The following is an 18,612-nucleotide window of genomic DNA, read 5'->3' on the forward strand; positions in this document are numbered from 1 at the left end:
ATGAATAAATCTTGAATAAGTTGTAAAAATATATTAAATACCTGACTATTTGGAAATGTGGCGAAAGCTGACTGAACTTTGAGCAGCGCGTGGTCCTGCTGATGCGGAGGTGGGGGCCGACCCTTGGGGAAGTGGAACCGGGGTATGACTCTCGCTGGAGCTCCGCTGCTAGCTGCGCCGCGTACTGATCTCTGTAGGGTCGTGTGAGGGGGAGCTGATGATGCTTTTGGAGGTGTGGACGCCGCGTAACTCTGTAAAGATAAGTTATTTTAGGTTAACAAATTAAATTACACCACAATATATAGTTTTCGTCAAACAATTGTCGAAAATTAACTTCTCAGATTGTTGTGCATATAATGGCTTATTAATAAGACGAAAGTCAATGACTAATGTATACCACTAGTAATAAAGTCAACAAACATGATTTTTTAATTAAAATCTTATTAGAAAGATTACCCTTCGCTCAATTAGATATGATAGCTCGATATTTATGATCTGGGTTTCTCCACAAGATAAAATATGGAATAAAAAGATTCGTAGACAAAAGAAAGTAATCAGCGTCATAGCCCTGCGGATTCGTAGGTTATAGTGGCAGTGAGCCACAGAGTGCGCAGAACAAATGGCAGCTGAGACCCTAGGACTCTAGAGTGGTATATTGTATTGTTAATATTAAGGAAAATTTCAAAAGTGTAATTTGAAACATTACTTGTTTTATCAGGCACAACTTTTACACTTCCTTTGAAAATTTGTTTAAATATTTAAATTTAAATGTCTCGTTTAAATTATACGATAAATAAGTATCAATAGTACTTTAACACCGATAAAATGGAATCCAATACTTATAGCAAATAATAATTCAATTTTATTGCCGTTGGAAACAATTCACTACGAAAGCTACATTACAAATTGCTTGTAGACGATGAAAAAGGACTCCTAAATAATATTATAACAATTGGTACATATTGCTTCGAGAACTTTCTGAGATATAATTGGTTTAAATTGTCCAACTTAGCGTGCTTGGTTGTTTTGTTAATGTGTTATATACATTAAGTATACATACACTAACGTATTGATTAAAAGATATATATAGAGAGTGTCTTATACAATATAATACATATTAATATATTTAATTTTTATGTTTATTTTGAGCCATGGTGGCCCAGCGGTAGGGGACTAAGACTTGTGATGGTAGGCCGCGGGTTCGATTTTCAGGATGTGTACCATAATGACGACCCGCTTGCCAAGCGTGGTGATTATGGATAGCGTGGTGAATAGATATCTTTGGTGGAGACCTATGTCTTGCAGTGGGCGTGGAAGGGCTGAAACGGCAACTGTCCGCGTGAAGAAAGGCCGAAACAATTTAAAGACGCTGAAAGGAAGAAATCACTAGAGAATGCGTTACAATACATACGTACAAAATAATTTACATCATACACCTTCATCCAGACTACTTAAATCACCCATCCCTTCTCTCACTCATAAACGTCCAAAGGTTCATAATTTAAAATATGTTATATATGTACACATGTGATGTTTAACGCCGTGTAATACTAATTTATGCGACAAATGTCTGAAAACAAAGATGCATTGTTTTATTGTCTTATTTTCCTGTTATCAAGGGACGACGTTTTGTTACAGAATTCGTCTTTTCATATTCAGAGTGAGAAAGAGACTAAACACTGTATGAATAAAAATGGCCAGAATTAGGTTTTAACAAAATTCTCTAATAATTTTTAAGCATTGAGTGGTTTTTTTCCGTTACCTCCAAAATTTTAACTGCATTTATATGCGTAAAATTGGAGATAAAATAAAAACGATGTTGTTATATGTTATCAGATTTTTGTAAAATCTAAACTTACCTATATTAAGCTAAAAGAATGGTCCTACGAAATTTCAAGTCTTTATGCCATTTGGTTCTAGAGATATCTTGATGAGTTGAAAAACCAATTGTTGGAAATCAACATCAAGTACAAAGATTTGGCAAAATATTTCACGATTTGTGACATTGTCTAAGTAGCTTTATGTCCCTTTGGTAGATTGATCATAATAACATAGATTGATGATATTATCTTATTTCGTTAGTTTACGTAAACATTCGTATAAATAGTTGGCGTGGGCGCTACCCAATTCGAATCGCAATGGGTCAATGGAAATTGCTAACATCTGATTACATCGGTAGCAATTTACACAGAGTAAGCAGTTGACAGAGGGTACTCTTCCTACAAGGTGGAACAATTAAGAATTTCATCGCGCATAAAGATATAGACAATGGCCAATTTGTCTATCGAAAGGGCGTCGTTAATAATAACAGTTTATTTTTCATCATACGCAATACAGGATATAATTTTAGAGAATTTTTTATTGTATTCTGGTTGCAATAATATTTAAAATATAATGAACAATTCTTTCATTTACCCGTTTTAATAAAAATGTAATGTCGTAAAAAGTACAACAAAATATTGCATATTTATCGATTGTTACTTTTATAAGTGTGGCAAAAATCTCGGCACCACATACTGTACTAGACACGCTGCACGAACTGGCAGTAAGACACCGAAGAAAAAGCTAGCATTCCATTTGCGAAACGTTGACATTTCCGTTTCGAATATTAAAAATTCTCAATAGACTACGTTGATTTCCTATAGATATCTTACTAAAATTCTAATTTAAATTGAGCATACATTTTAAATAATTCGATAGATAAATCATTTTAAGTGTCAACCACTTAGCTTTGCGGTATCGAGGTAAAGTTATACGCCGCAAACGTATACACACAGTCTCATATGTTGAAGCTTGTGTGCCTATCATGCTCCGGTTTTGGCACACCCGGTTATATTCGTTTCGGGAATCTCCTTGGCCTACAATTTAGTTGACGTCAAACAGCATGGCGTGTATTTTTGTGTCATCCACGTGTTCCTTAATTTACCCTTAAAGATCATAGAGTTCACTGCGCCATAAGACCACCGTTAACGTAACCTCTAACTAGCGGAGAGGTGTGAAACTTGGCACCGTCTATCGGATACATTGCCAGAAATACGGCGGTTTGTTAACAATTCGCGTTAAAACGATGACCTAAAATGATGAAGCGCATTTTAATCACGAAAACGCTTTGAACAGCGTACTGGAGGCATGAAAGTTGCACAAATTTTATTATGCCCCTCACATGTATATAAGTTAATATATGTATACTTGTATTTAAACATCAACTACCCGGTACTTTTTTTTTCTATTTCCATTCTACGGTTGTCTGTAAGAAATTGCCCTGAGTGATGACTGCCAATTGTAATTTTTATTAATCATTATGCATCTATTATATCTTTGTTAATACCCTTCGTAGTCTCATAAATTAAAATAATTAAAAAATCTACGATAATTTATGAACAGATAGTCATGTTAGATGATTTTTTGTGTATGTCACACATTGGAAAGAATAAATTTAAACATTTTAATAAAATAAACTTAATCTAAAGGTAAAAGATCGTAAAATGTTAACACTCATAAAAAATGGTAGTTAGTGTTGGCAACACAGAGTAACACTATGACGCAAATTCAAAAGAAAAACTCATCTTAAAAACAATACCAACAAAGAGCTTGAAAATTGTAGATTACCCGAGGTCAGACAAAGTTTAAATTTATATTATAGACGTATTTATTATAAGAAATGACTAATGTATTTGTTATCTTGCTTTTGTTTTATTTGTCTGGCCGCATTTTGTATATTATGTTATAAACCTAACCTTGAATATATATAATGTTTCTTCATATACTATCTACGGTCAAATTGCGTAAATATAAACGTTAAAATATTTTATGATCTTCAATTATCTGGCAGAAGGCCGAGGGTCGCGTAAATAAGACTTATCAATATCCTTACTCAGAACGTAATATATTTAAAGCTCTTTAGGTAATCAATATATTTTATTGCGTTATAAATATTAAACTTAAATTAGTTATTTAAAATATATTAATGTGATATTAGAACGTTATTATCTATACTAATAATTGAAACAAATAAAGGTAATTTAAATAAAAATGCTTATTTAAATTTGTATATAGAACATAGCGATTTTCAGATAGTAGCCAACGATGAATGTATATGACGCTATGATATAAAACATGTGAACATTTGGCCGCAGATACAAAACCGGTGTGAAATTATGGTAACAGATAAATATTATTTAATAAAAAATATCGGTATCGAGGGTTTACAATGTAAATATTTGCAGAAGAAAGGCTATTCACTTTATCCGTTTGCAAGTGTTAACTTTGGTAACGTCTATATAAAATATAAATTTCTATATGTACATACATTCGTTTGTATGCAACATGTAAAAATAACAGGAAATCGAGACTATAAATAACTGAAATCAAAAAACGCAGTCGCGGAAATAGCGTGCGTTTTAATACTCGATATAATCCATTAATATATCAACCGTCCATTTTTGTTCATTTCTCTGTAAAGGCTCGCCACGTGCGTATTTTTATGAAACCGCTATTAAAGATAAATCAGTCCATTTTGTATGTCAGTCTTTTCATTACTATTTTTGTTTCTGTTTAATTATTATTTTTCATCTTTACAGCAGATAGACGACCTCTGCGAGCCATAGACCTAATCTAAACATTGCCACGATCTTGCATCTTGCGCTGTATCCAGCAACTTCATTAATGTTTATTCGATAATGAGAGTATATCATAATATCGTACATAGTTGTCCTCAAAACATTTACTGATATTATCTGTATTTAATTCAAAATAATTTATAAAAAGTGACGATATTTTGCAACAACTAATTTTATTAAATTATACTTATCCCGGAGGTAGCGGCCATGAAAACGGCGGAGCAGACGGTACGAAAAAAAGCCCATCCTGTTGAAAGCCTAAGTGGGAGATCACTGTCCAGCAGTGGGCGATCTACAGTTGAAATGATAAGGTGCTGCACCATTACACATAAATACCTAAAAAGGAGCAATGATCTTATGTAGTTAATGCAAGCAAGGTCCAAATGTAAGGTCTAACTCATCTAAAATTAAACTGAATAAAATTGATGTTAGCCCGCGGTTAATGAAGTCATTATTAAGACGACACTAAATCTTATGAAGTTGGTTAAATTATCTCTGTATAGACTGTGCGGTACAACCGCAATGCGGTAAACATTGTAACTCGAGTCTAAGTGCAATATGCTTGATGGCTGTGTGAATTTTACATTTATAATTCTCAGTCTCTTTATAAATGAACAGGTCTGAGTCAAATGGCAAATAATTGCTTTCAAAGCTTTTCGTTGTATTATTATAAAATAAGTCTTTCGTCTAAATGAAAGAGATTATCCGCTGAGACGAGGTTAACTGTACGAGTTGATGCAAATGCTAAAATGCTTCGATGCTTTGATTGATTTGATGGCTTTATTTCTTTACAAGTTTTATCGGTTGTAAGTATTTTTTTAAATTGATATAGCAGGACACGAAGTAGGTAAGGTAACGAATGCATTTTTTTTAATTTTTCTGTCAGCTTGGTATAAGATTATTACGAGATCTGCTGTCCCGCGCTGTAGTAAAGCGCTTCAAGTTGTGGTACGAAGAAAAAAGAGCATGAGCGCTGCCGCTGCAAGCATTGACGGAACGGAACGACTGACACCCCCCCCCCTTATCTCGCCGCGCTCATACCTAATGCGGGGCACAGCGGTTGCGGTAGCACTGTAACTGGTTCGTCAAACTCCTCACTGATAAAATTATTGGCATAGAGGGTGATGGGAAAGGTTTAAATGTGTGTATATGCATACAGCTCATTTGTCGGCAAATGCTCTTAAGCTTTAACAGCTATTTTCAATGATTCTTTATACGTGATTTGAAACAGATTTAAAAAAATACTAGCTAAGTCTGCAGCAGCAGATTCTAAAACAATGATTAATTTTAATATGTAGTAATCCGAGGTTTGACAGCGACGTCAAATTAAACGATGAAAACTCTTTTTTTTTACTTCATTATGTTTATATTATTTCTAAAACCTTTGAGTTTTAGTTATTAATAGTTGAAAATGTTAATTGATATCATATGAGCTAAATATTCACCTCTTTCAAGTTTTTACTGCTAGTTTCAATTACTCTGTATATTGGTAATTATGTGAAATAAAAACGACAGTAGATTCAAAAATAACATTCTAATTCCTTTTTGCTATCTGTACAGTGTATATTTCACTACAAAACCAAATCCTTTAGCATAATTACGTAAATTAGCAGCGTAACAATTAGTATTATAGCTTTAATGCGAGTTCGATAAACTTCCTCGGTAAATATAGGTACTTATTCGCTGTAACGAAATTAGGCGTTAGTGTATTTGTCGCGGTTATTAACAGGTTGTTGGACTTTTTATGAGATCAGACTTAATCATTCATACGCATTGTATAAAATTAGTATTTATTGAGAAATAATCTTTATACGTGTGAACAACCTTTTGATTTATTAATAATGAATTTTTGTATTTATTTTTATTAACAGAATAATATAACTTTGAGTTGAAAATTTTGCAAAAATTAGATTTTAAAATTATTATTATAATTAAATTTGAAATGTTAAGACGTTTTTGGTATGGTTATTGAATTTATGATTTCAGGTATGTAGTTTTTCTTCTTCGTCGTTGTTTCCCGAGGGTCGTGGATAAGCACGACAGTTTCTGCTATCATCGTTTTTCAAGGTGTTATGTTTTGTAATTATGCGCGCATAAAATATATAAAACTTTTGTTGCATTGTTGGTATAATGGTAAAATCTTTCTGCAGTTTCATATTGATTTATCCAGTCAATACCTCATCTACGATTTCAACTTGTATAACTATATCCAGTATTTTAATAAATGCACGCCTTGCTATAGTAGTAAGTATTTAAGTTTGTAGAAAATTATTGCAATTCTTATGACAAAATTTTTAGTATAATTGCAACTAAAAATATAATATTAGCACTATCCTAAAAGGGTGAAAGAGTATGTACGAGTTATTATTTTTTATAAATCTTGTTAAAAATGTTTTAAATTTTGCATATTGCGTTTTTATATAATATTGAATACATTCGTTAGTGTATACGAAGGACACGGGAATGGAAATGATGAGAATATTCAGACGTTGCGTCTGCATTATTTATTTTCGATTCCAATGAGTCACAGAGCTTCATCAGTGCCTATAGCTGAAGCTAGTACAATTTGCAATGGATTCTGTACGTCTATAATTATAAAGAACGGGATAGGACAGGGAAGAGGGCGCGGTGGAGCGGGAAGGGAGGGTCGGGCGTCGTACCACGTTGTATAAATAGCATAGTACACGCGCGTCGGCCAGCGCGCACTTGCTTCGCGCCAAATTGGGATACGGCAATGGCCGATAGACGCCGAATACAATAAATGTTTCAATGATCAACTTGCATTGTGCAACTGTCGACTCAAGATGATACCATTACGGTAAGAGTTTAGAGATCGCAGTGCTATTAAGGAAAGCTATTCGATTTGTGGAGATCTTACGATTTATTTGGTTATGTTTACGCAATTTAAACGTTAACATTATCCTATTATATGATACTGCTTCATGTAGCAGTCATCTGTTCTTGTTAATTTGTTTTTAAATGGCAATTCCAATAAATTTTTTAACTTAAACTATTGGAAAATATATCATCACAAAAGAATTATTCTGAAAACTTTACGAAGTGTAATTTTTTTTTTGTTATGTCAATTCTGTCTAACGCTACACGCCAGTCCAAAATGTTACTTCAATCTAATTCACTCTACGAGACAGGCTATGCTTCTTTTAAGCCTAAGTTATTTGATTTTGGTATTACAGAAACAAATGTTATTGTTATCACTGTTATAAACTTTTATTCTTTTTCCAGAATGTTCACATAGCAGATCGTTGTTGAAAAGCAAATATTTGCGTTATTTCTTTATTTTTTTGGGATCATCAACAGTGAAAACAATAAAACACACGTTACTGGACATGGTTATAACAGCTTAATTTTAAAAACATCCTAAATACAGATAAACACAACATAACTAATCTTACATTATGTTTTGTTTAAGCTAATTTAAAAATTATTTAGTAAAACAATAATCTTTAAATAGTAAATGTGTAATATGCATAAAGTACACATAAAATATTAAATAAAAATGCATCCTAGTATAAAAAGAAAAAATAAAACGACAAAGACAAAAACGTATTTTTATTACAGTGTTTTTTGATATTATATATTTTGATTAGTGAATTTGTTTTACGTCGAAATATAAAATAGTGCATATTACAGATGTTCTTAGACAAATTGAATAATGATTATCATCATTTCAACCGCAAGATGTCAGGTGCTGAACATAGACTTGTCTCTTGGATTTCTAATAGAACAGGTTAGAAGCGGTTTGCGTCCAGTCTTTGGACTACCTTAAAAAGATCGTTTGTCCACTTAATAGGTGGACGTCCTTCGCTGCGCTACAATATGGTTATGGTACCTTATTTTAAAATTATAAAGTAAATATACATAAATATGTAAAGTACCTGGCATTTGATTTGGCACATCGGACTGAAAAATATAACTTATGACGAAGATAGGCAGGGTTCGGTTTTGTAGAGCGTTATCGCATAGTACTCAACACATCTTGGTATATGTTTCTAATACCGAAATGATTTATAAAATTATTACATTATTGACTACTCAAACCAAATGCCAATACTATATTTTACATATAAAGCTAATGTTTGAAGGCTATTTATGGAAAAATCGAAATATTTAACGTTTTTCGAATCTATCACTGATATAAGGAGTTATTAACCTTTTGTAAACAAAAGTTCACCTCTAGACTTGGGAAAGAATTCTAGGCGTCTATTCACTGAACTGTTTTGACCTTGACCTGAGACTTCTCAGTTTTGTCTATAACCTTTTTTATTCTATGGGTAAAAGAATGCTTTTGTTTTATTGAGTAAGATTCTGAAAACAACGTGCTTATGTTATCAATAATAGTTTAAATAAATTTATTAAATAATAACTTAATAAATATCCAAAGTTTACGTACTTTTCAGAGCCTTTTACCAAGTAGTGTCTCATTATAGTCTCTCTTGATGAATAAGGTCTAAGAATACTGAAAAGTATCCATGTGTAATTAGATACGATTTATTACGCTTTCAGTAACATTGATTTAAAAATATTGAACGTATTTTTTCGTGAAGATTTATTTGTATACTTAAATACAAATAGGAAAATGAGTCAGTGGTCTCTCTCTTCGGGTCTCTTTGGCAACTCACAGTTGTTTAACAACCAACGGGACTGCGGCTTAAGATTCTGGAGCAGAGACCATGGATTAGGAAACGCAGAGTAGGATGTGCACTTATAATGTATACAGATAAACTTATTAAGGTCAACGGAAGACGCTGAATGCAGGCAGCTTTCTACTGATCCTATTGGAAATCTATAGAGGAGATCTATGTCAACAGCTGACGTTCTTTGACTAAAAGAATGATGAAAAAGCGTCTTCACTGCCTGTGAAACTATGAATGACATTAAGCAAATAGCACTTGTCAATTACAAATAAATCATCTTCTTTTTACGAGTTTTTGATATTAAAATTAAAAAATCCAATATTATGTTTCTGTTGCAATGGTTTTAAAACAACATTATTTTATTATCTTAGTATAAGTGCAAGGCACAGACCTCTCCTAAATATGTCTATGGGTTGATATACTGTAATCACCACGCTTAGCAAGCGAGTTGGGAATAGCAGTTTGTTATTATGATACACAGGGGACGTTGCTGCCTATCTCAGGGAACTTGTTTGTGAGCAATGGCAATCCTATGTAATTAAGGCGTAAAGTGTGAATTATATAGAATTGTATCCGGAAAATCGCAAGTGTCGGCTCTTTATGAATAGATAACTTTCCTAAAACAAAAATGGAGCGATATGTAACGTTTTATACATACCTGTTAACTGATGAATTGAGTTTTGTTAAGAACTTATTAGAATGTTTCGATTAGTCTTAGTTTATATTTATTATCCGCTTTTAAGTGTTATTAATATATTGTATTGAAATGGTATTACGGAATTTAGTCTGTAGTCGATAATTAATGTCACGGTCCATTAAAATCTATGTACGGTTAGAATACAGACAGCCTTCGAAATTCAAGATCGTCCAAATCACTGCGTCTTAAGTACGAGTAAAATACATCAAAAATATGAGTAACACTTCATAGACAGTTTATATTTCTTATTTTATAAAATGTCTAATATTGTCCCAGAGGTAAGTATATGAATAATAAATGAAAAAGTTTATTTCCAGCCAGACCTTAATATGGCAGTGACTTGCGTCTCAAAACGACCTTTTTGAAGTTAAACTATTAAGTGATAAAATATTTAAAAACTTTCGGGATTCACAAGATAAATTTCGCAACCTGAATAACTGTGAGCCAAATTATACAAGACTTCGATTTATAGTTAGGCTTTTGTATGAGAATAATTTATTTAAGAACTTTAATCCTAAAATATTAAAATAAGTCTATTGCAAACTATTAGTGGTAGCCCAGCGGTATAACATATGCGATTGTAGGTCACGGGTTCAATTCCCACGGTATAATATAATATTATATATATATAATTCACAATTTATGCATTGATTATATGGGATTGCCAGTGCTCAGAAACAAGTTTTTAGAGGATAGCCAGCAGCGTTGTCTTCGTACCATTATACCACACTGCGATCGCTAACCCCACTGCAAAGCGTGGTGATTATAGTATATGAGCCCATGGATATCTTCGGAGAAGGCTTGCAGTGGGCGTCTATGGGCTAAAACAACAAAGAATCCGTATTTGTATAAAATTGGTCATTAAAGTTGTTCTTATTATGTAAAAATAGCTTTTAGACACTTTATAGGTCGCCTATCCGTCTTGTCATTGGTCATCCTACGCTACGTTTGCGTATCCGTGGTTTCCACTCCAAAACTTTAACGCCCCTCGCGGCCATCTGTTCTACGTGATCGGTCCGCCCAGGTTACTAGCGCCCGTATACGAATCTTCTCATTTCTCATGCGAAGTTGTAGAAAAAAATAGAGCGTAGCATTCGAGCATTTCGTTGAGCGACTGTGCGTTTGCTTAAGAGGCCTGAAGTTATACACTACGACACATCGCCAAAAATAGAACACATGTCGAATACTCGACTTTTGTGAATTTCATATCTTTAAGGCAAAGTAGCAGCTGTGAACGTATACGTGCTATTGAATTGAATATATGAATACCAATAAATGCGGGAACGTTTTTCACACTGGCGTTTTTACTTACGCAGTGATGTTGGGACGTGACTCAAAATCACATACTACGTTATTCTACTAACATTGTTGTTAATTTCGCAAAACCACGCTCGTCTAGACTGCTAACGAGGGAATCAATTCGCGTCAACGTGAACGTATTAGTCAGAGCGTGTGTAGTATTGTACGTTGGCATTTCGAATTGCGTATACTAATAGTACTGTGCGCTTTGCACGAATTGTACGCATTTCATATTCCTCTCTTTCTTAGTCAGTGTGTGTGCCTACAGAACTGTAGCATTGCATATTCCTCTCTATAGCTTAGCCAGTGCGTGTGCCTATAGAACTGTAGCATTGCATATTCCTCTCTCTATCTTAGTCAGTGCGTGTGCCTATAGAACTGTAGCATTGCATATTCCTCTCTATATCTTAGTCAGTGCGTGTGCCTATAGAACTGTAGCATTGCATATACCTTTCTCTATGTTAGTCAGTACGTGTGCCTATAGAACTGTAGCATTGCATATTCCTCTCTATAGCTTAGTCAGTACGTGTGCCTATAGAACTGTAGCATTGCATATTCCTCTCTATAGCTTAGCCAGTGCGTGTGCCTATAGAACTGTAGCATTGCATATTTCTCTCTCTATCTTAGTCAGTGCGTGTCCCTATAGAACTGTAGCATTGCATATACCTTTCTCTATGTTAGTCAGTGCGTGTGCCTATAGAACTGTAGCATTGCATATTTCTCTCTCTATCTTAGTCAGTGCGTGTCCCTATAGAACTGTAGCATTGCATATACCTTTCTCTATGTTAGTCAGTGCGTGTGCCTATAGAACTGAAGCATTGCATATTCCTCTCTCTATCTTAGTCAGTGCGTGTGTCTATATAACTGTAGCATTGCATATTCCTCTCTATATCTTAGTCAGTGCGTGTGCCTATAGAACTGTAGCATTGCATATTCCTCTCTATACCTTAGTCAGTGCGTGTGCCTATAGATCTGTAGCATTGCATATTCCTCTCTATATCTTATTCAGTGCGTGTGCCTATAGAACTGTAGCATTGCATATTCCTCTCTATATCTTAGTCAGTGCGTGTGCCTATAGAACTGTAGCATTGCATATACCTTTCTCTATGTTAGTCAGTACGTGTGCCTATAGAACTGTAGCATTGCATATTCCTCTCTATGTCTTAGTCCGTGCGTGTTCCTATAGTACTGTGCGCGTTGCACGATACTAACTCTGTCTTAGTCAGTGCATATTCCTATAGTACTGTGCTTTTTCATAATGTGTATTCTTGTAGGACTGTGAGCATTGCATATTACTCTATCTCAACGAGTCCATGTGCCTGTACAACTATAGGCATTACTTACACGTTGTTCTTCCATGTTAGTCAGTACAAGTACCTTAGTACTACGCGTATTGCACACTCCCTATATAAATCAGTGAGTTACAGTGCGAATAAAAAAAAGAGACCAGTAAGGAAAAATGAGAAATTATCGTTAATTGATTATCTAGTTCCCTTTAGTAATTATAATCATTGCAAGCTAGATTGATATTCAGTAATTTTTCAGTATAAAATTATCACTCTCAAAATCCATTGGAATGCGACAGACCAATAATTTAGAGTTATAAGTTAGTTATAGGTGGTTCGCAGGCACAGTCGGAAGCTTTAAAAGGTTTTTCTTACAATATTATCACTACGTTATTTATTATTACTGAAATAATTGATTTTTTAATTGAGACCATATATTAATTAACAGCAAATGAGTTGTACAATCCATTTTAAAGTTTTAACATCTGTAAACAATCACCCTATATAACTAAATATTCTCTCAAATAAATCTGTTTATATTTGTCCTGATCATCAATCCATCATCGATCTTAAGTAGTTAAAAATATTTATCTTTTCTGTGCCAATAAATGACAATTGCGTCGTCTGTACACATAAACGAGTATACAATATAAATATATTTAAATAATAAAACTATTATGGGATTTTAATAAAATCGTCCAAAGCGTCGCCTATCTTTTCTACTCATTCCGGAGTCGGACTGTCTCACTCTTTCGCGAAAAACGCCGCGAGTCCCCGCGACGCCGTGTTTTGTTTTCAGCACATTTCAGGCCAGCTGAGCAGGTCTGACGCGTTGTCATGGTAACCATTGATCGAGCACGCCATCTTGGATGCAGCCGTCTGCAAAAGCGTCTACCGGCATTAACGTATTAATATAGTTATGCAGTAGTTGAACTAAAGTTTTATTATCTGTACTGAATGTATAACTTGATGCAAATGCGTACCATAAATTGGAATCTTCTGTAGCATTATATACCTGGTATAGTATATATTAGTTTTATAATATAGATTAATATTATTAAAACTCAATTTATCAAATTGTTCATAGATATTCTGTCTGTGATTTGATTGGAGATGTTTATTGAAAAATTTCTAATATTTAAATCTTTTTGTTATATGTAATATAAAGATATGCTTTGATTTCGACAAATAATTGAATACAATGCAATGTGAGATTCTTATCTGTTCATAACTTAATTTAGGTTTCCTTATCTTGCGACCGGTCTAGACTTCATTTAGTCAAGATGGCGGCTAGCCAATTGAGATTCCTGACTTTTGTTTACCAACTCCTGTTCGAGTCTGGAAAGTTCATTTGTAGTAAACCGTAATTTACATATATATTTTTATTACTCTTTTTATCGGTCCAGTTTTATAGTAAAACAAAATTAATCTTCAGTCATATACCACTTAAGATTTGATCTTGTTGTGTTTAAGTTATGCTTGACCTTAGAATTTCCAATAAATGATCGATACACACAGTTTGATCATTCATTGGAAATTAATCCAATTAATTGTATTGTATGAAAAACTATATAGTCTTTTAAAACATAGGTCAGTATGTCTGTCGTCTCCTGTTTGAGTCTGGTTATCGAAAGTTAATATGTATAATTTAATATCTTCAATAATCGCAATCTAAAACATGCAACTGACTAAATGGAGTGGTGATTGATTTTATCAGTATTTACATGATTTAGTTGAAGATGGAATTTCCGAAAATAATTTTTAGGCAAATATCATGTAATATAAAACCTTAACATCTGAATGGTTTTTTTTAATAATAAAATAATATTTATCTGTAATCTTAAATAAATACAACGTGATTTTTATTTAATCGCAAGTTTTGATAATTTCTCAATTTTACTACGTATCGAAACGGTCGATTTAGACGAGGTGAGATACGAAAATCGTGTGTAATGAAATATGATGCGATACGCCACAATTCAATCTGGGACGCGTTATGTGTGACAGGATTGGCAATCGATACCGCCCGACGGGAGGACGTTGCTGTAGCCATGCGGAATTTGCTCTATCCTGTTACCTACGTCCTTCCGCTTTCCGGAATTTGATGCCACAGAAATATTGTCAAGCTATCATATTTAGAGAGAAAAACTTTTACTATAAAAAGTCCTACGTCCATTTTTGATGACATCGGCATTTTTACTATTATGATAATAATTTTGATGATAATGTGTTAATGATAATGATGATAATTTTCTTATAAAAGGATATCTGTGATCTGACTATAAGCATTATAAAAATAATTTTTGACAGATTTGTCTTCAATAACTCTGCGTGCCATAATGCCACACTGCGTTCGTGCGATTGTGGTATATTTCCCCCAATAGATATCTTTGAAGGAAACTTATGCCTTGTAGTGTGGTGTCTATGGGCTGAAACAACGACGATAGATGACATATTTTCTATTTGAGCATGTTTCTTAAAAAAGATCATAATTCTTCACGGATTTTAGAATACGAACTTTATGTACCTATAAAATATTTACTTTTTGCTTTTAACGATTTACTCGCAATAGCTATTAAAATCGAATAAAAAATTCATTGACCATAGGTTAGCACTGATAAATTTACATATAAATTACTGACATTGATAACAGATTGTTAAACATTAAAAAATAAAAAAAATACTTTTTTTAAATAGATGTCATAATGAAAAGACATCTTTAAAATGCTTCGAAAATTTAAATTTACATATCCCTAGTTATTTCTTTATCGAAATAAAATATTATGAGACCTATTGAAGAATTTGATTCAAATTGTATTAAGTGCGCAACTAAATACACGCTGTTTAGTTATAGAAGGCAAATATTTGTTGATTTTGACATATTCAAAAAGTCATGAACAATGCTCAGATATATGGTAAACAAATCGAAACAAATCAAACCTTAGCGTATTATTGTGACGGACATGACTTTTAGTTATATGATGTTGATATTTATGCAAAATTAAACAACCATATGTAGATTATTGTTTAAATACCAGATTATGCGCGATACTTGTCATTAGCTGTGTATTACATCTCTTGTTTCATCCAAAGAATACGCATATGTCATGAAGATACGGATAAAAAGCTTGATTCGTGGAAAGCCTCAAATAACAAAAACTTTCACACATCGTATAGTAACTCTCAGAAAGATGGTAAAAGGTTAAAGCTGGTGATTGGCAATAAAAATTATGCACATGTATGTTAAGCACACTTAAGTTTTAATAAAAATAAAATAATATTTGTTACAATTAAATTTACAATAACTCGTTTCGATTTTACATTGTTCTTTTATCTAATAAACATAGGCTAGCGGTTTACCACAAATCCACCTTATTTTAAGTGATGACGAAGTCTTATTGTTAATAGTACCTATCGGCTAACACTATGCAAATGAATAATTTATATGTACGAAAATACTAATATAAGTATGCTGAGGTTGTCATCTCTACGTTCGGCGATCATTTACTTTAAAACTTTAATATATTTTGTTAATAAAACAAAGACTATAGAGGCTATGGAAATACCTGAACGACAAGTCTTTAAGGTAGAATGAAAGTTTTAAGATTTACAGGTCGTCTGGATTTGTGATGGAAGAATCAAATGAAATAGGTCACTGAAACACACTTGAATCTGTAAATGGAAGCGCCTTGATAATGGAGAGAGATAACGAAGGACTGTGAGGGCAGTGTGATAACTTTTCTGCCAAAACAACACGAGTAAGAAGAATGAAGTGTAATGTATTTAGAGCGTAATTATCTTCATTATGGTGCGGTAAGGCAAACAATTAGTTAGTTCCTGGATTTCGTTGCTTTAGATGCAACTAGCCAACAGCGACGAAGCTGGTTGACATAATGTACGCGGAAGTGCTAGTCATCGTGAGGTATGTGAGCAGGGAGACGATGGTGGGCGAAATTAACCAGACGCACACGTGATATGTAAAAACAAGACAGTATATAGACAGCAATTCACAAGCCAATAAAAACAAACCCTGTGAGGTCGGTTATGGAAGTATATGGTTAGATAACAGACAATCTTCGATCATCTGAGTTCCCTCCACCACTTCTTCTCTAGGCGCTAACGCTTTCCAAAGTGGTTCTAATTTTACACCCGATAAAGTGGAGGTTCGACTTTCTCTAGCTTCTTCATCGCCTTTGAGTCGAGATGCTAAATGCGTATTGAGTGACAGCGCATGCGGAGGAAGCTTTGTCGTAAGTCAGGTGAAGCGCCTGCTTAAATTATCTAACAATCCGGCGAATTCGCAATTCGGTAATAATTTATTTGTTGTAACGGCTTTACTAAAGGTTCTCTAGGAGGTATATAGCTAAGTTACGTAAGCTAGGTTTAAGATAAGCATCTTCCGCGTTTTGCACCCCATAAAAGTCTTCTCTTTGGAATCTATAAATGTCAATAAGGCAACATATTAAGAAAGAAGATATTCTCTCATCATAAGTCTCTCTATAAGTTTGTCAACTTGCCCCTTACAGTCACTGACATACCTCAGGAGCATAATGCACAAAATAGGTAAGGTTCGTATGAATATCGTATTATTGATATTGATTTTCTTTTAAAAGCGATATAGATGTTGTTTATTAGATCAGATTAGGAGGACTTCGAGCTAGATCGCGTCGGAGGACGCGTTATGGTGTGACCTCAAGGGCCCCCGTGACAAAACTTTGGCCTTGGCTGTCATTTGTAGATAATAAACATTTAACATTCCATTCCCGAGACAACCGTACCTCAAACATGGTCGGTGGTCGTTGCCTGACTAAATGTTAACAGCCCTTCCGCCACTTTCTACCAGCCTTAACGCTTATGCGTTAGCGCCGGTAAAAAGTAGCGGAAGAAACTTCAACAACTCCTCTTTCTATTTGATCGAGGATTTGCGACCCCTGCGATATAAATCCGTCTTATTTCTGTCAAATATAATTTATAATCCTTAATGAGTAATTCCACAAAATGAAATCCAAGTGATGTCGGAACGGCAGCTAAAATGAAATTTTAATGTTAATTTTCAAACTATAAAAGGAATGGTGCGGGATTTTCGATTCGGTCAAGGGCGTAACAGAACGGTGCAGTATAAATTGCACCAGTCCGATTTTAATCTTTATGTCCTCCACTTAAGAACGTCTTTGGTGTGCAGTTGTGCAGGAAATGTGGAAAACGTTTTACCTTTTACGACGAGAGGCTCTAGGTGAAAGCTTGCCTTCAATTTACTTCGTGAAATTGAGTTTAACGTGTTTATCTCGTTATTATGATATACAGATGGATTTTTTTTTTAATTTTTATCGTTTTTAATTGGGGCCGACGAAAAATTTGCTACTAATAGCTCACGATGTAATCAAATGACAGATACGTTTATGTGCTTTCTTATATTAAAATTTTTAAGCCTCTTTCAAACAAATCAAATAAAAAGTGTTTTATTTATAAATTCTCTTTCTTAATGTAAACTTATTTTTTTTACTGCCAGTATGTAATACTGTACTATATATTGTTTATATGAGCAATGGTAGGCTAGAGTTCCTTACAATCTTAGCTTATGGATACAAATTTAGTACGAATGATTACGTACATTACCATCACTTTAAAACAGCAAAGGAAAACAATGCAATTAAACCCGTTAATCCTAGGTCCGAAAACTTAAAGGTATGTTATATTCCCCAATACGCACTCTTTTAAAGTGTTAGTGTTCTACCAATAGGTATATATTATACTTAATTGATATCAAACAAAGAATTACCTTTATTATTTACGTAAACAAAACAATATAAAATAATTGTTTATATTGATTTATTGGATTGGCAAGTTGAAGTGTCAGGTCACATAGCGCGCAGCAGATAGCCACTAGAGCCTTGAGGTTCTTGAGGAGTGAAGACCACAGACAGGCAAGAATAGCTGATGCTATTGGAAATCTATGGGACCTCGATTGAAGTGACGGTGATCATTGTGATGATTTTTTTTATTTCAAAATTGTAACATTTGCTAAGTATAGATCGCCATGACCCGTTGAACATATT

The 18,612-nt window shown here is 33.8% G+C and overlaps 1 protein-coding gene across 1 annotated transcript in view; it reads right to left on the reverse strand.

Annotated features, from left to right (window-relative positions):
• Nucleotides 1-18,612, reverse strand: part of LOC137929382 (uncharacterized) — a 138,411-nt gene that overhangs the window by 34,001 nt on the left and 85,798 nt on the right. Inside the window, exon 2 of the mRNA XM_068772297.1 lies at nucleotides 42-251. Within this exon, the coding sequence (XP_068628398.1) occupies nucleotides 42-251 (210 nt within the window). The remainder of the gene's footprint in view (nucleotides 1-41; nucleotides 252-18,612) is intronic.

This window comes from Battus philenor, unplaced genomic scaffold (genome assembly GCF_028537555.1).
Source record: "Battus philenor isolate CCGP_79_NKW_IND1 unplaced genomic scaffold, ilBatPhil1.0.hap1 SCAF_5, whole genome shotgun sequence".
Lineage (NCBI taxonomy): Eukaryota > Metazoa > Arthropoda > Insecta > Lepidoptera > Papilionidae > Battus > Battus philenor.